The 23778-nt window shown below is 45.0% G+C and overlaps 1 protein-coding gene across 1 annotated transcript; it reads left to right on the top strand.

Annotated features, from left to right (window-relative positions):
• Positions 1-73: 73 nt before the first annotated feature.
• Positions 74-22033, top strand: GNL2 (G protein nucleolar 2). Its single transcript, XM_075908891.2, has 16 exons — positions 74-289; positions 997-1081; positions 2014-2108; positions 2406-2545; positions 5523-5707; positions 6225-6291; positions 9491-9649; positions 10196-10309; positions 11240-11368; positions 11577-11681; positions 12230-12388; positions 12574-12681; positions 15472-15887; positions 18279-18358; positions 19056-19150; positions 20034-22033. Exons 1-16 carry the CDS (start codon positions 226-228, stop codon positions 20181-20183), a joined length of 2151 nt encoding a protein of 716 aa, XP_075765006.2. The 5' UTR covers positions 74-225; the 3' UTR covers positions 20184-22033.
• The last annotated feature ends 1745 nt before the right edge of the window (positions 22034-23778 follow it).

Genomic DNA, 23778 nt, shown 5'->3' with positions numbered 1-23778 from the left:
CCGCCCCCCCGCGCTGTTCGGGGGCGCGGTTGCCAAGGTGACCGGGAGCCGAGGTTGGGCCTAAGAGCCGGCGGAAACACGTCCCGCTCGCCGCCGGAAGTGCTCGTGGGGCCGCTTCCGGCTTTGCCCGCGCGCGTGGGGCCGCCGGCGAGAGACGCGAGAGCGCCCGGCCCGAGACACCGCGCTCGTGCCCCTCCCTCGCCCCGGCCAGACACCGGCCTCAGGATGGTGAAGCCCCGCTACAAGGGCCGGAGCAGCATCAACCCGTCCCGCGCCAGCACCAACCCCGGTACCGCCCCCCCCGGCGGCGCCCCCGTCCCGTCTCCTCCCCCCCCCCCGGCGGCCCCCCCGCCCCCCCCCCCCCCCCGCCCCGTCCCCCCCTCCCCCCCCCCCCCCCCCCCCGGCGGCGCCCTCCGCCCCCGTCCCGTCCCCTCTCCCTCCCCCCCCCCCCCCGGCGGCGCCCTCCGCCCCCATCCCGTCCCCTCTTCCCCCCCCCCGGCGGCGCCCCCTCCCGCCCCCGTCCCGTCCCCTCCCGTCCCCCCCCCCCCCCCCCCCCCGGCGGCGCCCTCCGCCCCCGTCCCGTCCCCTCTCCCCCCCCCCCCGGCGGCGCCCTCCGCCCCCGTCCCGTCCCCTCCCCCCCCCCCGGTGGCTGCCCCCCTCCCCCGGCGCTGCCTCCTGTCGCGGTCTCCTCCCCTCCCCCCTGGCAGCGCCCTCCGCCCGTGTCCTGTCCTCTCCTCTCCCCCCCAGCTGTCGCCTCCACCCCTCCCCTTCTCCCCCCACACCACAACCCTCCCCCACAGTCCTCGCCCCTCCCTTCACGACAGCACTGCGACCCTCCCCCTTGCACGCCTCCCATAGTGCCACAACCCTCATCCGCCCCCCCCCCCCACTCTCCCATAGTGCTACCACCTTCTTTCCTCCCCCAGACCCTCACCCTGGCCCATTCCCCCCTAGTGAGACCTTTCACTCTCCACTGACTCTGCCCTGCTTCCCTAGATCGGGTGCTGGGCGCTGGGGGCCACAATGTGCGGGACAGGGCGACCATCCGGCGGCTGAACATGTACCGGCAGAAGGAGCGCAGGTGAGGCTGGCAGCTGTCCTGGTGGGCCAGCTGAGTATCTCCAGTGGGTGGAGCCAGGACAATGGGAATTCTAGCGTCCCCATCCTGCCTGTGCATTTGAACCCAGAATAAAAACTTTCGAGGTGGCAGCCTTGAGTCAAGACCCTCAGGTACACAGACAGACCTGTGCTCTGAAGAACCACCGCTTTCCTGCACCAGTGGAGCAGGAGTGACTCTCCAGCAGGTCTCTTAGGTGGTTCCCAACTCACCACCCTAACCTCATGGGGCTTGGCAGCACTTGTATATCTTGGCATGCCAATAAAGACTCATTGATAATTCTTATTCTTGTCTCCTGCCTGGGTAACCCAGACATCTCCTAATCTGATTATGAGCCATAGGCAGTTATTGTTTCCAGCTGTTCACTGGTATTGATAGACTTTATGTGGGAGGAAAGGTTCATTGCGGGAGCAAATGTTTGTGTGCGCTTGTTCCATTGACACTGGCACATGCTGCCAGACATAACGGCTCCCTCCAAATATGCCTTGTGCAGTAAAACTGGCTGCCCTAAAGCCAGAGGTCATATGTTTTCTCCATAAACTGAACAGATTTGGTCCTGCTCAGTACATGGATGGCAAACTGATATCCTGGTCTCACAGGGCCCTGTGGCATATTTGCAAGAATAACCCCGGCATCCTGGTGAAATTCCAGTCTGGGTGAGAACATGCTGGTTGACCTAAATTCTTCTGTTGTCTCAGTTATAAAGATTATTTTGCCATTCCAAACAGTACTGTTGCTGGCAAAAGTGCCCTTTTGTATACAGCATCTGTTTTCTTAGGGCCTTTCGTTCAGACAGACCATCACGTGGATATTGTATTGGAAGGCGTGAACTATGACCCTTGCTGTGTGGCTCTGCTGCTTATGTGTTTACACAAGCTCTCGTTTTTCATTCTTAGAAACAATCGTGGTAAAGTGATTAGGCCTCTGCAGTACCAGTCCACAGTGGCACCAGGCACGGTGGCAAGAGTGGAACCAAATATTAAATGGTTTGGTGAGTGTTTCTATCTCACAATTCAGCAAGGTTTAAATAATAGTAATTTAGGTATTCTAAGGATGATGTGGATAGTATGACCCTGTTACTTGGGGAACAAAATCCACTATCCAAAAGATTCTAATGTGGTGGTTGATTTTTGGGGGCCCAACATGAGATGCCTTAAAGAGGACTCGTTTTCAGAGCATGGGTTCCCAACTCTGACTCCTAAAAGAAGTCTAAAAACACTAGGTTTGCATGTGCTTTCTGCCCAATGTGGGAACATGTGAAGGTGCAAAGTTTATTTTTCCATACCAGGAAATACTCGTGTGATCAAGCAGTCATCCCTGCAGAAATTCCAAGAGGAAATGGAGACTGTTATGAAGGATCCATACAAAGTGGTCATGAAGCAAAGCAAGCTGCCGATGTCACTTCTCCATGATCGAATTACACCTCATGTGAGTATTGTGCATCTCCTCACACAAAAGACCTCTTAAGATGGTTCTGGGCAGGAGCCTTAATTCCTAGGTTTGTTTTCTGGAGTATTATCTATGAGTGGCCGTATTGCATTTGTTCAGTTGGTGCAGAGCTGTTTGGTGTCCTATGGTGGCAGACTTGTCTCCCCCAGTCTGTATCAAGGTCTCTTCTCTGGTGGAGGAAAGATGGATGCAGTTCTTTGGGTGCCTGCTGGTACCATTGTGTCAGCCTGAAGGAATCTCAGTGATCTGAGGTTTCCAAGCAGCTTACTCTCTCGGGCTGTCATAAGCTAAGCCAGGGATGGGAAACCTAAAACCTGGGGGCTGAATGCGGGGGCTCCCTCCTTCCCTCAGCATTGGGGAGCCCACGCTGGTGCTCCAGCCTTCCCACCATCCCCCCATGGGGGTGGAGCAGGCAAAAACTACTAGCCTGGGCCCCCCCAAGGCTCTGGTGTTCAAGGAGAATGTGGGAACTGTCTTTCTCCTTCTCAGTCAAGTGCCACATCAGTGAGGGTTTGGTTTTTTATTTTGTTGGTATGTTGTTGTTTTTTTTCACTTGTGTGCGGCTCCCGACTGATTTGTTTGTTTGTTTGTTTGGTTTTTTTTGTGGGTCAGCAGCCCAAAAAAGGTTCCCCACCCCTAAGCTAAGCAGTGTATCTTGCTATCAGTATTTGGGTGGGAAAGTACAGAGTGCTGCAGAAAGTGTTGATGTTGATTTCAGGTATGTCTGTACTTTGAGCTGAGGACGTGCCGCTCCCCAAGAATACTTGTTTCAGTGAGGCACCTCATTACCACCTGTTCTTAACGTGAGAGAGTCTTGTCTGCCTGCCGGGGTCAGCTCCCTGACTTCATCAGCCACAGCCTCTCAGTCTATTGCAAACCTGCAAAGAGATGTGCTCACATGTGTGCATAGATGTGCTCACGTTCTTGAGTCCTGTTGGTGTCCCTCTGGAGTTCCTAGCCCCTAATCTACTAACACTCGCAGAATTCCCAGATCCTCTGTTCCCAAAGGAACACTACTCTCTAGTTTACCAGTTACACTATAGCTCACAGCTCTGCTTAATACACTGCACTTGGCTTTTTGAACAGAGGAAAGCAAAATAAATGTATTTAACAGAATACAGATCTAGCATGTTCGAGGGTGTAAATTTTACTAACAAGATGCCCTCTTGTCTAATAAGGTATTGGTTACTCCAAGTCCTTATCACCACTTTTCTCAGAACTGGCTGTGCCATGCCACTTCTGATATTTACCAGCGAAATTGGTGGGGCACTTTTCACATGCCTTGGGGTATGTCTACAGTACCACCCTAGTTCAAACTAGGGTGGTTAATGTAGGCAACCGAAGTTGCAAATGAAGCCCGGGATACGAGGAGTAACGGTAGTTCGGATTAGAGAGCCTAATCCAAACTACCTACTCCGTTCCGCGTGTAGCCGCGGGCACGGAGTCCGAACTACCGGGGCTTTAAAAATGGCGGCGCCTGGTAAGATGCAAATGAATATTTAAATCCCGGGCTTCATTTGCAACTTCGGTTGCCTACATTAACCACCTTAGTTCGAACTAGGGTGGTACTGTAGACATACCCTCGCAGAGTAGTTACTAGTAGTGTTTCTGTTAGCAGAAACCAGACACACTAATCAAACAAGTTCAAATAACTTCCCTCCTAGCACAAAATAGACATTAAGGCACAGATATTGCCTCATATTCAGTCAGCAATAGAGAGTAAATCAATACCCCATATTCTGGATTTCAGGTTAAATGCAGCTCTGGGCTCCTGCTTATGAGCAGGCAAAGGTGGTTGTATTGCTGGGCTTCTTGGTTCGGTGATTGGTAAGAGTTTGGTTCCCTGTTCGACACGAGAAGGCCTGGGGCTAGGTTCTTGTTGGGCTGCTTCTTTGCCCTTGAATATTCTTGGTGGGTTGCAGTGCTGTGAACTCAGGCTGGTGCTAGCAGTACTTCGAGTGGGTTACTGCACTAGAATATTTCCTAGGGATTGGGAAGATTTGTACAATAAATATGAATGAAATGAAACAAGTGTATTAGCTGCTTGTAACCAATAAGAAGGTCTGTATTACCCATTGGGACTTATCTCTTTTGGAAGGAAATTTGCCTTAAAACAGTTAGTGTTAAAATGCCACAGGGTAGGATGGCTGTGGCAGCATGTTCCCATACTGTCTCTGGTTCTAGTGCTTGTGATGACAAAAGAGAATCTGAGGATGAGTTCTTGAGGGTGCTGGTCTCACCCTTCTTCCTCCTGTTGCATGTTAGAGCCTAACTCAAATTAGAGTCTTTTTATTCTGAGTCAAAAATTCTTGTGCATATAACTTTCTCTCAGGCACATCAAGTTTTAGTTAGGATTAAGTTTCTCTTATCCATTATTTTGGATTCTTGCTAGAGTTTTTCATATAAAGACTTTACATGTGCATCTAATAAAAATTTTTACCTAAATTAAGGGAAATGTTATCTGAAACTAAAATGCACATTGAAAATGAGTGATTCTTTTCAGCCATGAAGTAGATTCATTTCCAAGAAAATATTGGCATTTGTAGTTGGTCTAAAATAAAACTATGAATTTGAGCATGATTATTCTTGACAGAATCTGTGAATTTGGCGAGATTTGTGCACTTGTTAGAAAAACAAAGGACTGATCAAAGATAACAGTTTAATTTTCATCCTTGTAGTCTTAAACATATTTGACTAAGTTTATGATAAAAGAACTAAAACACAGTTCTTTGGCAAGTGTAACACAATTTGTTTGCTTTGCTTTTTATTAAAATATTTATTCTCGTATTTCTCAAAGGGAGTTAAGAAAAACTCAAGACTCACACGGAAAATGCATACAACTCTTGTTGTGACAGGCTCTTTGGAACGTAACTCAGCTGTAGTATGTTGTATGTTTTGAGCCATGGCAATGTTAAGGCATGTTTTTATTCCTTTTTGCCAACCTATCTTCCCTCAGAATTCCAAAGTCCACATTCTTGACACAGAAGCTTTTGAAACGACCTTTGGCCCCAAATCGCAAAGGAAAAGACCTAATCTTTCTGTAAATGATGTGCAGTCTCTGCTGGAGAATGCTGAGGCCTCTGTAGGGACCTACGACCAGGGCAAGGACCGAGACCTGGTGATGGAAGATACTGGAGTAAGGTAAAAAGGACAGAGCAACTTAGCTTTACCCTTGAAAGTGTCCACTGTGCTCCTAGTATTACACACTTTTTTGGAGGGGAGGGGCAGAAGCTACAGAATACAAGAGGCTGAGGAGAACTTAGACTATTTAAAGTGTCCATCATGGTCGATATTTGACTTGGATTTTTTCTCTTGTTGTCTCTTTGCTTGCATAGTTACCCTAGTGGTTGCTTTTGTGTGCATGTAACCATTCTACTTACAAGTATAATTTATGATGTAGCATCTTTGAATATCCACCAATGGTGTCGTGAGAGTAATAGGAGTCCAGTAAGTGCACAAATACAGGCACATAAAAAGGCATATCCGTTTGTAACCTCTTTAAAAGTATTCTTTCTGCATATTCCTAGGCTGATCAGGACAGTCTAAAACCCAAGTATTTTTCACTTTGGCCTCATCTCCTGCATGTGTAGATGATGTCAGAGAATGTATCATCCAGGTATTTCAGCTGCTGACGTATGTTTGATAATCCACTTCTTAGAGATGAAGCACGTGAGGAGATCTACAAGAAGGGACAGTCCAAAAGAATCTGGGGTGAGCTTTACAAAGTAAGTGTTGCCATGCAGAGGCTGAGACGGATGTTAAATTTGCTATCACCCAGCCCAGTGCAGCAGTACACATGCCTGCGCAAACTAGTAGCTCTACAGAACAGTGATTGGGATGGCTTTGTGAAGACCCTTTGTTGATGGAGCTGGATGGTAAAAACCAAGTATGGACTTCTTCATAGCATATGTACAACATGCCTCAGGTGGCATGTGGCCAGAATTAATCACCAAATTTGGTGTGCTGGGTGGATCATTAACTTCCCCAACCCAGGCACTGATGGGTAGGATGACATGAATGTTGCTGTACACCCCCTCCCACGTAGGGATGTTGACATGTAGTCAAATATATGATTAACCGATAAGCCTAGGCGTATCAGAGGCAGCAATGTGGAGAGTGGGGAAGCAGGAGCCAGTGCTGCCTCCCATCTCCTGTACTGCTGCCTCTTTCAGAGGCAGCAGCAGGGGGAACAGGGGCAGGGTAGGTGAGGCTGCCATGAAGCAGCCTCTGTCCAGCGGGCCTGAGCTTGCCGTAGAACAGAGGCTGCTCCACCTCCCAATGAACCTGGGCCTGCTGCAGATAGAGGCTGGTCCCTGGCAGCAGCCCCTGTCCATGGTGAGTCTGAGTTCCCCACAGACAGAGGCTGTTCCGTGGGAGGCAGAGCAGCCTCAGACGCAGGGAGCTTGGACCCCCCCCTGGACAGGGGCTGCTGCCACCCCTCGCTTCTGCCTCTGTATCAGAGGCAGCAGCAGCGCAGGGTGGCGGCGGCCTCTGTCTGCATGGAAGCTGTTTTTTCAAACTAGCTCTCCTTGCAGACCAGCTCCCACCTGGCACCCCATGCTGCTGCCTCTGATAGTCAAGTGACTGTGTGAATTCTATTCAATTACACAATACCTAACATCCCTACTTCCCTGGCATTCCCATGGTTGAAACTCACTGGAGCCATAACATAAGTGATCATTTCCCTTAGAAGGAAGGGTGGCAGATAAGTTGATTGTGTGCCTGCTCTCTCATCAGCCTGTTTCATTTGCAACATGACCCCTCTTAATCACGACATCTGGGACCGCTGTGCAACAGCAGCTAGAACCTGGGAAAAATGAGAGAGGATAGAGATCCCCACGGTCTTTATTTACTTGAATTCCTACCATAGAGAGACAGATCTCATAAGCACATAACCAAGTCAGGGGTAAGACGAAACCTTTCTTGAGTGTTCACCAAAGATAAACCATTCAGATGGTGTCAAGTTTGTTGAGGCTAAAACATCAAATTCCAGTGTTCTGGCAGAGTTTAGAAAGCTCTGCTCTTCAGCTCCCTCTGAATCCCACTAATCACACTGTAAGAGGAATGGGAAAGAGCCATGGCTACATCTATATCAGGACCAGATGTTTATCCTCTTAAAGTTATGTGTGGGACACTTCCAGTCCATTTAATTAGCCTCATTAAAACAGGTCCTAAAATTGACAGGTACTTCTGCTCTGTGCGTGTGTGTGTACATACATATATTTAAAAAAATCTTGATTTCTGTTATTTCTACTCCAATTCATCTGATGAAGTTCATAATTCTATATATTTTGGTTAGTCTCCAAGGGTATGTCTATACTACAGGGCAAAGTCGAGTTAAGATTTGCAACTTCAGCTACGTTAATTGCATTGCCGAAGTCAAAGTAACTTAACTCAGCGTTTGGCTCTGTCTACGCTGTAGGAAGTTGATGGAAGAACACTCTTCGTTAGACTTCCTTCACTCCTCGTCAAATAAGGGTTACCATAAGTCGGAATAAGAAGTCCTCCAGCTTGACATTATTTTGAAATAAAGGCTTGTAGTATAAATGCACACTGTTATTTTGGAATACTGTCCGTTGCTCCAAAACAATGCTGTTGTGTAGATGTACCCTTAGGTACCACAGGACTGCTCCTTGTTTTTAAGTTACAGACTAACACGGCTGCCCCTCTGAGATCTCCTAGTGACTGTTAAACTAATGTGACGTTGCTCATCTGCTTCTTGCTCTGAGGTTGTGAATGCAGCTTATAACTCATACAGCCTCCTCTCCTCAGAGAGATCTTGTAAAGGTGCTGAGACTGAAAAGGCAACCTGAACAGATTTCAATTAAATGGGTGCCAAAAATGCAAAAATAGGTGTGAGACAAGTTCACTTGGCCTGAATCAAGCCATAAAATTTCTGCTCCCTGCTGAAGGTAATTAGCTGACTTGACTGCAGGTTTCCACTTGTTTCTTGTGTGTTAATATTGATGCAAGAAATTTTATTCATTTATTTATTTATTGCATCATGTTCATCTATAAAATGGCAGCAGGGATTTTGAAATTTGCATTTGAACTGCATTTGTACTAGGGATGCGAGTGACTAGTTGACTATCCCATAAGTAAATGCTTATTCGATAGTCGACCCACCCCCTTTGCTGCCTTTATCAGACATGCTTCAAAGTGGCAGCGCTGTGAGGAGCCTGGGGCCAGACCCTGGGCTTCACACAGCATTGCTGCTTTGAAACACAACGTGCAGCACAGGGCCAGCTGCTTTGAAATGCCTCAGGGAGCATGGGGCCAGTGGGGGACTGCTTGACTTGCCCTGTACTCCCGCAACTCCTTCGCCTCGGGCTGTTGCTATCCTTGAAGACAGAGGCGCCCCCATCGACTGATTGAATAGTCGATGCAAATTGCATTGAATATTCGATTAGCCAATTAATCTAAATTTAACATCTCTAGTTTGTACTCCATTCAAGTTTTTACTAGTGCCTCTGCTGTTAAACGATTGCTCTTCAACTTGATTGATGAAAACAGTGCCAGAAAAAGGAACTTGATCGTATAGCCTATGTGCCACGCTTGAGTGTGAATTTTACAAAATCAAAGTGACTCTTCTAGTTTTATGCAGCATCATTTTGATTCTGTCTAATAAGGTAATTAATTAGAGCCTTTCCTTGAAGTGTTTGCAGCCAAACTGTCACAACATCATCCTTGTGCACAGGAAGCACATGGCAGTCTGTACATACAGAACAATTTCAATATCAGCCAAGGGTTCAGTGGGAAAAGTAAACACCTTGGATGTTAGTTTGACTAACCAAAGAGATCGTGTGAATTACACATGGAGCAAGGGAAATCATAAGGTTTTTAGCTTGGCCATTTCCCCCAAGTGCTGCATTAGCTTTCAGCCTGAAGGTCCAAACTTCTCTCTCTCTCTCCATGGATTTTCAGGTGATTGATTCGTCTGATGTTATTGTGCAAGTTCTTGATGCTAGAGATCCTGTAGGGACTCGTTCTCCACATGTCGAATCTTATCTCAAAAAGGAGAAACCATGGAAACATCTCATTTTTGTCTTGAACAAGTGTGACCTTGTCCCTACTTGGGCCACCGTAAGTACTGTCCTTCCTGCAGTGCCTTAGATTTTCTTTGGGGTTTTTTGTAGCCTATGCTCTCATTCATGTGCCGGTCCTTATGCTACTGTTGTCAAACCAGGTACGATGTAACTGGTCAGTGGGAGCTTCTCCTCTGGGACTTCCTGCCATGGAAGTAACAGTTACACTGCAAATACACCCAAGTTGTATTTAGCTGATCAAGTTACCAGCCACAAACTCCACTACCTCTAACTGGTTGTAACCGTTCTGTTTTTCCCCTCTCATGCTAAATGTTAGCCCTCTTAAGAGCTAGTTAATCAGCTAATTGGGTTTAGCTAGCAATGAAACATTTTTGGAGAATTGTCATGAATGTATAAAATGGAAGTTAAAGCATTTGCTGTAGGGTTTGAGAAAACAATTCAAAGATCTTTGAATTCCTAGAAGATTGTTTAAAACCCAGTTGTGTGATCAAGCTAAATCGCTGCACTTTACCACAAATAAGCTTGTTGTTTCTCTGGGTCTGTAGCACAAGCCTCCTCGCTCATCTGTGTGCTTTCTCTCTAGAAACGCTGGGTTGCAGTCCTCTCCCAGGATTACCCGACACTTGCTTTCCACGCTAGTCTCACAAATCCCTTTGGCAAAGGAGCCTTCATACAACTGTTACGGCAGTTTGGAAAGGTACGTAACAGGGTTTTGTATTTTTTTTTTTTTTTTTTTTTTCCCCTCTTGGCTTCAGGGTGGAAAACGTCTTTCTGTAGCAGCCTAGACACTGAGCTATCCATATCAGTAGGTGTCAAGAGCCCTCATTTGAGGAGTGATTGGAATGTGCGTGCTCTCTGTTAGGAATATTGAGAATTGTACAGCACAACCCAGGCAGGCTCAAAACCTTGTCTGACCCAGATACCTACTAGCCAGAGGGTGTTATCTCTAGGGCATTCAATAAACTCCCATTAATACTACTTAGCCAACATATTCATGTATTCCTATGTCTACACTGCCCCCGTTTTGCACAAAAAATAGGCAAATGAGGCAGAGTGTGGAATATCGCCGCACCTCATTTGCATAATTACTGAGGCTCCGTTTTGGCACAAAAACCCTTTCTTGCACAAGAGCCGTTCATCCACACTTTTTTTTTTTTCAGGAAGAACGGCTCTTGTGCAAAAATGGACCCTCATTAATTATGCAAATGATGCGTGGCAATATTCCATGCTTTACCTCATTTGCATATTTGCGCAAAACGGGCAGTGTAGACATAGCTGTTGAGGGGAAGAATATACTTGAGGCTCATTTATGCCTTGCAAATCAGTAACTTAAGACATCAGTGAGTAGCTTTTCAACAGCTGAAAATGCAAATGATTCATTTCTTACTCTTCAAGCAAGGGTTATGGACTGTTTCCTTGAAGTGAGTTCTTTGAAGGCCTGTTAGCTGTGATAAATTTCTCTTATTAGGGGGACCCTCTTCCTGGTCCTTGTGCTCAGGTCTGCTTTGGGACTGTATTTGCTTTCCATTTCTAAGAACAATTGTTGAGAATCCATGTTTTGGAATTTTAATAGCAACCAAGTTTTTCCTACACAAGGCGTTTGTAAATATGTGTACTTTCTTAACAGTTGCACATGGACAAGAAACAGATCAGTGTGGGCTTCATTGGCTACCCAAATGTTGGCAAGAGCTCAGTGATTAATACATTACGATCCAAGAAGGTCTGCAATGTGGCCCCCATTGCAGGTGAAACAAAGGTAGGACTTCCACATAGTGCGCAGCTTCCTGGGGATGAGCAATAGCAGGCCACGTGTCCTTAGCTGTGCATGTCTGTCCCTCAGGTGCATGAGCTGCACATACACAGCAGCTATGCCTGTTTTAAGGGAAGCTTCATACCTTGATAATGCAGAATTTGAGGCTGCTTGTGAAGGAGGGTAAAGCAGGAGAAGCTTTGATCTCTTTCAGGTCTGGCAGTACATCACTTTGATGCGGCGGATTTTCCTCATCGACTGCCCGGGTGTAGTTTACCCATCGGGAGACACAGAAACCGACATTGTGCTGAAGGGAGTGGTGAGTGTCTGCAGACAATGCTGGGAAGGCCTGTGTTATCCTGCTATTGATCCAGCTGAAAAGACGTGAATGCTGATTTCACTCACCCCAGGGGTAGCTTGCGATTTGTACACATAGCAGACTTCAGAAAGGGGATGAGGCAGGAACCATGCTGTTTGGTCCGACCGTAGGATGGCATAGAGTTCTAGGAGCTGAAGCAGTATGCACATGTGGTATCTTAGTTTATGTGCAGAGTAAAGAGCAGTTTTATGCATTTGAACCAGCGTGATACATCTGTGGCACGTGTTTGATCTTTCATTAGAATCTCTGCATTGCTTGGGACTTAGTAGAATTTCTGCAGTAATGGAGTGTAAAAAAGTGCCACTTTTCCTTTTAAAATCAAGCTCGAAGAGTTTCCACTGTAGATGGCAGGAGGAAGTTGGAGAGGAGCTACTGGGGCTGAAATTAGTTCACAATTGTGCTTGCCCAGAGCATCTGAGACTTTGAATTTGGTCTGACCTACAGGGATGCTCACAGGGGCTGGCCCTTTGTTTCTCCCTCGTTCTTAGGTTCAAGTTGAAAAAATAAGAAGCCCAGAAGACCATATTAGTGCAGTGCTTGAAAGAGCAAAGCCAGAGTACATCAGCAAGACATACAAAATTGATACCTGGAAAAATGCAGAGGATTTCCTTGAGAAACTAGCCTTCAGGACTGGAAAACTGTTAAAGGTGAGCCAGATTAAAACACTGAATCTTTACAGCTCTGTGTAACCATGTGTGAGTAGTGAGTGTTCATGTAAAATCCCATATTCTTCATTGGGAATTAAAGTAACTTGGTGATTTGGAGGTGATGTGGAAGAGGTTACCTTTTCCCATAGCGAGAGCAGACACAAATCATTTCTGTGCTGTTCCAGGGTGGAGAACCTGACATGCAGACCGTGAGCAAAATGGTCCTTAATGACTGGCAGAGAGGCCGTATACCATTCTTCGTTAAACCACCGAATGCAGAACCAGGTCCTCAGGTGAGAACACTTCTATTCCTGCAGACAAGGTAACCCATTTCCCTTTTGCATGCTGTTTCACACATACAGAATAAGAAGTGACTGTCTAGGAAGGAGTACTGATGAAAGGGATTTAGGGGTCATAGTGGACCAGAAGCTAAATATGAGACAAATGTGACACTGTTGCAAAAAAAGCAAACATGATTCTGGGATGCATTAACAGGAGTGTTGTGAACAAGACATGAGAAGTCTACTCTCACTGCTCTACTCTGCACTGATTAGGCCTCACTTGGAATATTGTGTCCAGTTCTGGGCACCACATTTCAAGAAAGATGTGGACAAACTGGAAAAGGTCCACAGAAGAGTAACAAAAATTATTAAAGGTCTAGAAAACATGATCTATGAGGGAAGACCGAAAGAATTGGGCTTGTTTAGTTTGGAAAAGAGAAGACTGAGAGGGGATATGATAGCAGTTTTCAAGTATCTAAAAGGGTATTACAAGGAGGAGGGAGAAAAATTGGCTTCTGAGGATAGGACAAGAAGCAATGGGCTTAAATTGCAGCAAGGAAGGTTTTGGTTGGACATTAGGAAAAACTTCCTAACTGTCAGAGTGGTTTAAACAAGGAATAAATTGCCTAGGGGGTTTGTGGAATCTCCATCACTTGAGGTATTTAAGAGCAAGGTACAGACATCTGTCAGGGATGATCTAGACATCTAATGCTTGGTCCTGCCGTAAGGGCAAGTGACTGGACTTGATGACCTTGAGGTCCCTTCCAGTTTTAGGATTCTATGATTCTATTCTTAGTAGCTTCACTAGCATAGCTAAGGATGGCTTTCCCTTAGTGTTTCAGGTAATGCTCCTTTGAATTCATAGACCTGAGAAAACGCATGTAGTAGGAATGTAGCAATGTCCTGACCCGTTTTTTGAGATGGTTTATATTGGTTAACATGCAGACATTTTGGTAACTTTCACAGCATTAACTGGTATTTAATATGGGTGGAAATAAATTCTCTTTTTCCAAAGAGATTATTGGAAATTTGTTTGTTTAAACTTGTGCATAGGATTAGAACTTTTGTAGTAATTAACCATTCAGGACAATTACCTCTTTGGCCATCACCTCTCTGACCTGGGGATCTGCATCTCTCCTTCCTCAGTAGGGTATTTCCAGGCTGTATTGTTCCCTTGCCTACATTGTCAATTCCCGGCCAAGTCACGCTGCCTAAGAAGGCCTGCTCTGCTTTTCTCTGCAGAGGCTATAAACAGCATAATTTATCACCGTTAAGTTACCACACAGTTCTTTCTAGATAAGCACACTATTTCTTAAGATAAAAGCACTAAAGAGAAAACACAAAAAATAATAAAATAACCTACACGCATGTGAAGAACCTTACCAGAGATCATGCGGGCTCTGGCAAGTAACTTGTCCTTCAACCCTCACCAAGGGGTTTGCTGTGGTCACAAGTTCTGAACAGGTATTAGCTTAGAACAGGCACCCCCGTGGGTCTGAGAGTCATTTCTTTATAAAGTAGCCCAGTGTCTGAGAGTCTGTAACGCCAAAATGCTGGCTGTTCCCTCTGGGTGGCCCATGCTGCATGGGGAGTGCGGGGCCGAAACGGCCACTTGCTCCCCCGCAGCGGCCTGGCTGAGCAGCGCAGAAGTCAGCCGAGTGCCACGGCGGGAGGCGCAGGGGGGGCGGGGCAGTGATGTGCAGCATGACAGCGGCTCCAGGCCCTGCCCCCTGGCTGTGAACGTCACTGCCCCGCCCCCCTTCACCTCCCGCTGTGATGCTCGGCTGACTTCTGCGCTGCTCAGCCAGGCTACCGCGTGGGAGCAACCATGTGGGCTCCGTGCCCCCCATGCAGCACAGGGAGTGCGGAGCCCAAACGGCCATTTGGGCTCCGCAGTCCCCCGAGTGAGAGGCAGGAGGGGGAGGAGAAGTGAAAGAGAGACAGAGAGAGAGGCAGGAGGCGGAGAATAGCTGAGAGAGAGGGGGAGGCAGGAGGCGGAGAATAGCTCTGAGAGATGGAGCGAGAGACTGGAGGCTCAGGAGAGAAGACGGATGTGGAGGAGAGACCTGAAAATCCTGTCTTATGACAGGCTAATTGGCTAGTTTCTTTATGAGAGTTGGAACATTGATCTGGGAATAGGTAATTGACAACGGGCTCCTCAGGATGAAGCTTCAAAAGGCTGAGTTCTTACCAATGAAATGTGCACAATCCACCTTGCCTTAGAGTTTTCCTCGGAAAACCATGTAATTTTGAAAGTTCACTGTATTTCAAATGGCCCTTTAAAGCCCTTATCTGAAGAATAGCCTATGAATTACTTATTCAGTAGTTCTTGGATTGCAGTGACTCTTGGATTGTTTCAAGTTTTTGCCAATCAGTAGCAACAGTAGATATTTTTACCACTAGCTGTTCTTTAGGGGGTTGCATATATAGTCAGTCACAGCATATAGACCTGAGACCCTTGATGGAGTTTCTGGAATTGTGCGCACTCTTTCAGGACTACTTGTTTTTTGAGGAATGTAGATTAATGTGAACTGCTATGATATGCAAAAGAGAGGGTACCGTCTATAGGACGTGGTAACTGAAGGCAAATTATCTGACTATACTAATTGTTTTTGAGTCAGTTTACTGCCCTAGCTTGTCCCTACCCAACAGCATGGCGGGAAGACAGGTCACATGAATGATCTGGTACAGAATGTTGGTGGTCAAAGTGCATTTGAATGTAATGAGGTCACGGCTGTTAAGATCTTGCCTGGAGGGTGAAATGCCTGGGGTGCAACTCACCTTCCTTTCTCTTGCTTATAGCCCTCATCTTTAGAAGTAGCTCCAGCGCCAAGGCAACCTGACAGTGATGAGCAGAGCTCGGAGCCTGTAGCTTTGAACATGGAAGCAGTAGAAGAGGAGAACAAAGCAGAGACAGAAATGAAGCAACTCATGTCTCGCGTCCGGCAGAACTTCGGGAAGATTAATGTGGCAACTGAGTTCTTGGAAGAAGACCTGGTTCCTGTAGATACCTCAGATATTGATAAAATGGACAGTGATCCTTCTGGGGGAGAGGAGGAGGAGGAGGAAGAGCAACAAAACTTAGAAGAGGACTCCAGTGCCCGTGGAGAAGGTGCCAGGGAGGGCGCCAAGGCAGTTATTAAAGTTTTGGATGAAAAAATTGCAAAATACAAAAAATTCCTGGACAAAGCCAAAGCCAAGAGATTCTCAGCAGTAAGGTAACGCATTCTGTTCAGTTTTGAGAAGAATTGTACCAGAGAAAACACCAGGCTGAATTCAGTCCTGTTACTGGGTTCACTCGGTCACATTTTATTCAGCTGCTTCTGTGTGTTTGGATTTCTGTTGTAGGGCAATCTATTCACCTTAATTGAATAATCTTTTCTCAGAACCAATCATTTACTTAGTTGAATTTCACAGGCAAAGGCTAATTTGCAGCAGCCTCCCCTATCTCCCCCACCTGCTTCTAATAGAGGCAGCAGGGGCTCTCCCCAGCACCATCTCCTGTTCTCTCTCCCCTCTCCCTCCCTCCCCCCGACCTGCACCCCCGCTGCCTCTTATACTCAGGCAGCAAGCAGGGGGAGTGAATAGTCGAGTGGTCAGCTATTCTCTAACATCCCTAGTTAACGCTGAAATCTTGTTTGATCTTTGATGTAGTAAGGACAGTGGTTGTAGCTTAATGTATCCCCTGGACCTGCATGCATCCCTGAGACATGGCTGGTAGATAATGCTGGCCCAGTTTTGGCATAACTAGGTCTGCAGGGATATCTGGAGGTCTCCCACCAACATTGTGCATGACAAAGGGGATGGGAGCAGGGTTGGCAATTGCCCAGAAAAACTGGTTTAGGACAGGGCTCTGGTTTCAACGCAGTTTAAACAAGGAAACTGGTAGGTGTTTAAAAAAAAAAAAGAGGGCTGGGGGTGGGTTTCAATATACTAATGACATTACTGAAAAACTACCCAGTTGCTAAATATTTTTTTGGAATGCATATGATATTGAAAACTGAAACAAACCCTGACATTTTCCTTGAGGAAAATACTGAATCAAATAGCACAGACATTTCTATGTTTAGTATGATCTACTATATATCTGAGAGAGTTTGTGAGCAAGCAAGCGAGTCTATTTGTCCATATGTCTGTCTGTCTGTGTGTCTCTCTCTCTCCTCCCCCCCCCCCTTCTAAAACTCCTAAATGGTAAGACCTGGGACCACTGAATTTGGTATTCAGCTTCCTCTTACCATAACTTGAAGCAAGGTAGGGATTTGTTTCGGGAGGGAGGGACTGCAGCTTCCTGCACTCCCATTCATACAGGAATATTGCTGGCTGCTGTGGTGAGAGAGGGCTGGGGTTGTCCTGGAGAAGCTTGCATACTGATCCTCTTGTCCTCAGCCCCCACCCAAGAGCAATGATTTAAATGAAGATAAACAAAAACTGAGTTAGGGACCCGAGTAATACCGGTAAATCTTCTAGTGTTACATATATCGTTATAACATCCATTGCAGTTTTACGCTTTATTTGTAAACCTTAAGTAATCTCTGAATCTGCCTTATGTAACCACCATTTCAGTGTGTAACTAAAACTAACTAATGCAGTATGCAGTTTAAAAAAAGTTTTTAAACCTGAAAATTCCTTAAACTGGGATTAACTAGTTTTTCCTGGGGCAGTAGACACCACCTATAATTCCTCTCTGGTGCCAGGGTTGATGTTTTCATTCTCCTTGCACTGTACAAGGTGACCAGCCCTGGAGACAAGATTGTTTGATCATCTGTTTCCTGAACATGGTTGAAGTTTATGGCTTTGCTGGTGTTTAGGCTGCTAGGATCTGTGGCGGAATTAACACAGTTCTCAGAAGTGCTAATGGAGTCCCTTCATAATATCCTGGTAATCCAGGACTGGAAGGCACCGCAATAGACCATCTAGTCCAGTCCCATGCACTAGGGCAGGATGAAGTTTTATCTAGAGTTCTAGACCATCTTTGACAGGTGTCTTGTCTAACCTGCTCTTAGAAACCTGACAGGGATTCCACAACCTGCCTAGGTAACTTGTCCAAGTGTTTAATTACCTGAAAGGAAATTTTTCCTAAAATCTAACCTAAATTTTTCTTGCTGCTGTGTAAGTACATTACTTGTTGTCCTGTACTCAGTTAAGAAGAACAATTGATCACCCTCTTTTAAAGCACCTAAAAGGTTGTTACAAACTGTTGTCCCCCTTAAGTTTCCTCTTCTCCAGCTTAAACACACCTCATATTTTCAATCTTTCCTCATGAACTATGTTTTCTAGAGCTTTAATAATTTTTGTTGCTCTCTTGTGCTACTTTCTTTGCTGTTTTCTTGCATGCAGATAAGTTTGGACAGGCTACGCTATCTGGCAGTAATGGACTTTGTGGGTCTTACCCAGAGGGCTGAGAATGCCGCAGCAAAACCATGACTTTGTACACAGTTTGGGTATCATGCAGCCTTGTTTGAATTGGTTATGAGACTGTTAATTTCAAAGTGGCTTTCTGCTGGGCACTATGGGCACTGTTTGTTTATAGGCGGGAGAGACCTATACCATGGTGCTGCATAGAACTAATACAATCCCATGAGAATGTCTCCCTGCTTTATCTGTTGCAGAATCCCCAGAGGGCTCAGTGAAAAGGTATTCAGAATATCTGAGCAGAAGTCAGAGGAAACCAAAGAACCAGAGACCACAGGTAATAAGAAAAGGTCTAGTGATACTCCCGGTCTTAGTGCAGGAACTACTTCTAGTCCCTAGTTTCCCTAAAACTATTTAAAACTTGCTGAGGAGTTAATGTGACTTGAGGGCTCCTTGCAGTGCTGTCAGCTCTCACTGGGTTTGTCCCGCTTGTGAATGTTCTGCCTCCTTTAGCCGTGTGAATGAGGGCTAAGGGCTGGTGGAAGAGTCTTGGTGTATTTCAGGCTTGGATGGAGTGATGAATGGCTCGCATAGCACTCCCTATGCTTGGCAATAGTCATGGTCTAGCAGTCTCCCTTCCCAGGGAAACATGGTGAGCCTTGAGCTGATGACTTCCAAGATCTTGTTTCCTTTGCAGTCGCCACTGAGAGAACTCTATTCAGGAGTCAGGGTTTCAAATCAACAGATGGCAATTTGACCCTGACATGTTATGGATGTGCATGAGGTGGTCCCATTAAATTGAATCTTGCACAGCTGCTTCAAAAGTCTGTCCTTTTAATAGCAGCTCTTATCATATCAAATGTCAAATAGATTGCTGACAGAACAGACCATATGTATTAAAATGTGGCTGGTTCAACACTGGCATTGTTCCACATGCTGAAAGGCAGGATTGGCATGGAACCAGATGCCTTGACCTATGCAAACAGAGATCATTGCTGGAAGGTGTTTCTAACTGTTTAAAATACTACTTTAAGGGTGCACAAAAAAGGGAAAGAAAAGGAAAATACAAGAGGAGGTTGACGATGCCCTGGAGGGTAAAAAGCCTTGCAAGAAGCTTACATCCAAAGAGGTTAGTGTCACCACCTCTAATCGGAGCTGCAGAGGGCAGGGAGTGGATGCTTTGGCTCCTTTCAGCTTCCTGAATGTTGAAGCTTTGGGGATGGTCTTGGGAAGTGGTGTTCAATTGGGGTGACCAATGCACAATGCTTGGTAATCTACATGGTCAGTCTACATGGCTAGCAGACAGTAAGAGTAGTGTTGTGCTCACAAGTGACCAGGCATCCTGGAAAGAGATGAGCAGCCTGCTTTACATCTGTGAGAAGGGGGTTGAAAGGGTGAAGTCTCCTTTCTGAATGGTCTGTCTTACTGATGTCAGTACAGGTGTCTGTGCGCTGAGAGAAGGGGGCTTGAATAGGCCTTCAGAAGGCAATAGGCGATGGATGTTCTATTGTGTGATCAGTCCTCACCGCCACACCTATAACTTCTAGAGCTGTTTTTTCCTGGGTATTGCAGTAAAGCCTGAAAGGACCATCCAGATTTAACATAAATATCAACCCCATTCATGCAATTCTAGGCCTTAAACACAGTTGTTTCAATGACTGATGTATCAAATCTCCCTTCAAGGCCTTGCTATGAGAAACAACCTGCTGCAGTTGATAGGGAATAAAACTGGGAGCCAGGTGATCTGATGTGGGCTCTGCCACAAGTTTACACAAGCCTGTTGGATCTCCAAGCCTCCATTTCTGCTGTTGTGTAATAGGGTGATCTTTTACCCATCTTTGCTGTGCACTTTGAGATCTGTGCAAGAAAAATCTATACGCAATATCTCATTCAAGCTCATGGTGAAGAATTTATTTCTGATCATTTCACCTGAAAATGAACAATATGATGAAAGCCAAACCAAAGAGCTCTGTGGAATGTGTTGGTTTTACTATGTGCCTGTCTCTTTGCAGAGGAGAAGAGCTGAGAGGCAGCAGCACACCAAGAAAGTTGGGGTCCGATACTATGAAACTCACAACGTGAAAAATAAAAACCGGAACAAGAAGAAAAGTGACTCAGAGGGACAGAGATCAAAGCACAAAAAATTTAAACATAAACAATAACTGGGGCTTTTATTAAATTTTACATAACCAGTGCCTTTAGTTCGCAGTTTTTTCTTCATGTACAACATGCAGTTCTAAACTTGAAGCCCAGCCATGGATCTTGGTTTGTTGGGAGAGAGCATCGCACTTGCGTCACATACTCATTTTAATGCTTTTTATGCGTAAACACACCTGGCTGACATTAGTTCATGCTGTGATCTAGCACTAAATTAAACCTAGAAACAAATTACAAAGTTGTTTTGGAGAAGGGGTGAATTGAGTTAAGAGCTGCAGTTCGTGGTGTAGTATCATAAAACTAGGAGAAACTCATGAGGTCACCAAGTGCAGTCCCCTCCACTCATGAAGGATACTTCACCGATGTGATTGTCCCTTTCAGATGATGAAGATTCCTGTATGTGCCTTAGTCAGTAAACAATATAGCATCAGACTAGTGGAAGTGATTGCTTGCATTCATGCCATAGGTTGAGCCTTCTTCCTCACTTAAGTTTAGCCATGTGTTCCTGATAAATAGCGTGTCATGCTTCATTAACTGCCTCTTACTCTGCAAGTCATATCTCTGTATCATGAAACAACCACACAATTAGGCAGTGTCCTGCACAACTGCTTATTAAGAGACCTGGGGGATTGGGAAGGGATATGGCAGATGGGGAGGCATTGGAAACATGTGCCTGGGGCAGGAGTACATTCACAGGACTTCCAGCCTATTAGCCATTATTAACCAGATGAATTTTATTTAATAAGAGCTATGTTCATTGTGGGATGTAAGTTACATTGTGTTCTAGTGCTGTTGCCAGAATAAGATGCTGCTTTCCAGAGTAACAAATTATCATGCCCCTGGAAATGGCAGTAATTGATCTTTATTGAGCATCAAAGACATGGTGTAAAGTTGCAGTGAAGCTGAAAATTCTCACTTCTGCATGTGCAAGGTTATCTTGGGAGTTCTAATAACTGTGAAAAGCAAACACTGGTCCATTTCTTGGGCCATTCAACCAGCCACAACTCTTGAGCATCATGCATGTGACATACCTTGGAAATGTTCTTGTGTCTTTGAAGCTATAGAATCAGTGGGTCCTGCTCTTACTTAAATTGAATCCCTTGTCTTAATTTCTTGCTGGAATGAGTAACCACACTGCAGCTTGTTAGGACTGCTGAGTCCCCAAGAGTGATTTTGGCAAAGGAATGAGCCTGGGATAAATTAAGTTTCAGGCTGAAAATGAGCAAGGAAAAACTGAAGCAATAACAGGAAATACTATTTAATTAGGTCATTCACAAAATGGAAGTCTCTGTAGGAGACTGAAGTCTTCAGTGTTGGACTTCTGCCACTATTCAATACACAGTTGGGTAGCAGGGACTAGACTAATCAAATTGGCCTTTCTTAGAATTTGGAGAGTGTCTGAGCAATGTTTAATGTCACACGGGCAATTTCAGGCTAAGGTTTTAAACATCCTTTTCAAAAACTTCTTGTACCATCATGGCAACAACAGACACAGCAGGATGAAAAACAAGCATTCTTCCTTGAACAGAACTGCCCAATGGGTGTGGAAGTGTGTGGCTGTAGTGAAATGAGGAGTACTTTAACTGAGGCTCTTCTTGCAGAACTATATTGAAGGCTGAAAGAGAATCAAATTGACTGAATGCAGCTTACAGAATCTCCTTGGCAAAGAAGAAAATACAAGTTGATGTAGAAACTGTGAGGGCTTATTGTGAAAATGTTGAAAGAGTGAAGATTTTGTGTTCTGAAACAAAGGTCTATAGTCTGAGACACCAAGCCCACCATCCCAAGAACAGGGTAACTTGCACTGATTTGTTCCCAGCACCTTTTGCTTGAAGAATGGATTGTGTGGATATTTTTTTTTTTTAAACTTACAAAATCTTTAATCCCTCACAATTTCCTCTTTCCTGGCTACTAGGCTGTCTCTAGACTGGCAAGTTTTTCCGCAGAATCAGATGATTTTGTGGAAAAACTTGCCAGCTGTCTACACTGGCTGCTGAATTTCCGGAAAAGCACTGACGATCTCATGTAAGATCGTCAGTGCTTTTCCGGAAATACTATGCTGCTCCCGTTTGGGCAAAAGTCTTTTTCCGGAAGACTTTTGCGCAAAAGGGCCAGTGTAAACAGCACAGTAGTGTTTTCTGCAAAAAAGCCCCGATCGCGAAAATGGCGATCAGGGCTTTTTTGTGGAAAACCGTGTCTAGATTGGCCACGGACGCTTTTCCACAAAAAGTGCTTTTGCGGAAAAGCATCCTGCCAATCTAGATGTGCTTTTCCGAAAATGCTTTTAATGGAAAACTTTTCCATTAAAAGCATTTTTGGAAAATTATGCCAGTGTAGAGGTAGCCCTAGACTCCAAGATAATGGAAAAAAGGATTTAACCCTTAATTGAGATCATTCGCAGCTTCTATTTTCACAGCACAGGGAAAGTTAACTTAAATGATTCCTTTTTGCAGCTACATTAAGTCCAAATTCCATTTGTTAGAATTCATGATAGGTGCACTTGATGTACCAATTTCTACTTTTAGAGGCTGTCGGTATGGCTAAACAGTAGCTTTCTCCTCTGAGCTCAAATTTCCTAATAAATGATTTCCTTTAGTGAACAATAAGACAAACCTATGCAACTGCCAGGAAAATGCTTTAAATTTTCTTTAGTGAAAAGTTATCTGGTTATTACATAGCAAAGACTGTTAAGTCTTTAGGAAGGACTTAAATCTACTATATTTGTTAGAGAGTTTGTTTGATCAGAACTCCTCCTAAATGGTATGAGCAAGGACCACCAAATTTGGCAAGCAGCTTCTTTTCATCCTAACTTAAAGCAAGGTCAGGGTTGGGTTTTCAGGAAAATGGGATGGGATTGTGTTTCATAAAATCAAACAGAAAAGAGACTATCACCAAATCAAGTACAGTCCTCAAAATTGACATAACTGAGCAAATGTGGAAAGACTGAACCATGATGAACCAAGAATAGGATTGCTTCTCAGTAAACCTAACAGAAGAGAGGTAAAACTGAGAAATTTGGAGTCATGCTCAGTTTTGGCACAGCTAAATCAATACTTTGTCTGAAAGCTAGAAGACAGGAAACCAAATTGACTATAGTCTTTAAGACATAGCAAGGGTTTATAGGATTGAAGAAAAAATAAACTTGATGGATTTCCCTTTTTTAAAATAATAAAATTAATAACAGCACGATTTTGAAAAATACAATAATTTCCAATTAAACATGTACATTTTCCTTTTATTTAAAAAAGTTAAGGAGTAATGTCAAGTAATCTGCTAGTATTACATAAAGTGAATTGGCTCTCTTGGGTTTGAGAGCAGAGCTGCTCTAGTTACAAGAGTGGGTTTCATCAAACTGAAATTAAAATAAAACTTGTTTTAACCATTACAGGCTGTAGGCAATGCAGATAAATACAACTGTTGCAATCTACAACATTTACAGTTGGGTACTTCTGGCATGCAGTCTCTGGGGTTTGTATCTTATATCATCCATCCTACAGCATCAAATTTCAAAGGGTGAACTGAGGCACTGAACTGTATGCCAGAGAGCACGTTCGAGATCTGTAGGCATTATTTGCATGATGGTAGTCTAGAGCAGGGGCG

Source organism: Pelodiscus sinensis, chromosome 26 (genome assembly GCF_052426305.1).
Source record: "Pelodiscus sinensis isolate ZL-2025 chromosome 26, ASM5242630v1, whole genome shotgun sequence".
Taxonomy (NCBI): Eukaryota; Metazoa; Chordata; order Testudines; family Trionychidae; genus Pelodiscus; species Pelodiscus sinensis.
The sequence above is the reverse complement of the archived record's forward strand: the minus strand, read 5'-3'. Positions and strand labels throughout refer to the sequence as shown.

What these genes read in the sequence shown, in the direction of transcription:
- GNL2 (XM_075908891.2), top strand. Translation starts at nt 226, where the DNA reads ATGGTGAAGCCCCGCTACAAGGGCCGGAGCAGCATCAACCCGTCCCGC. An exon ending in ATGATCGAATTACACCTCAT is followed by an intron (nt 2,546 to 5,522) that starts GTGAGTATTGTG and finishes ATCTTCCCTCAG; the next exon opens with AATTCCAAAGTCCACATTCT. An exon ending in CCATTGCAGGTGAAACAAAG is followed by an intron (nt 11,369 to 11,576) that starts GTAGGACTTCCA and finishes GATCTCTTTCAG; the next exon opens with GTCTGGCAGTACATCACTTT.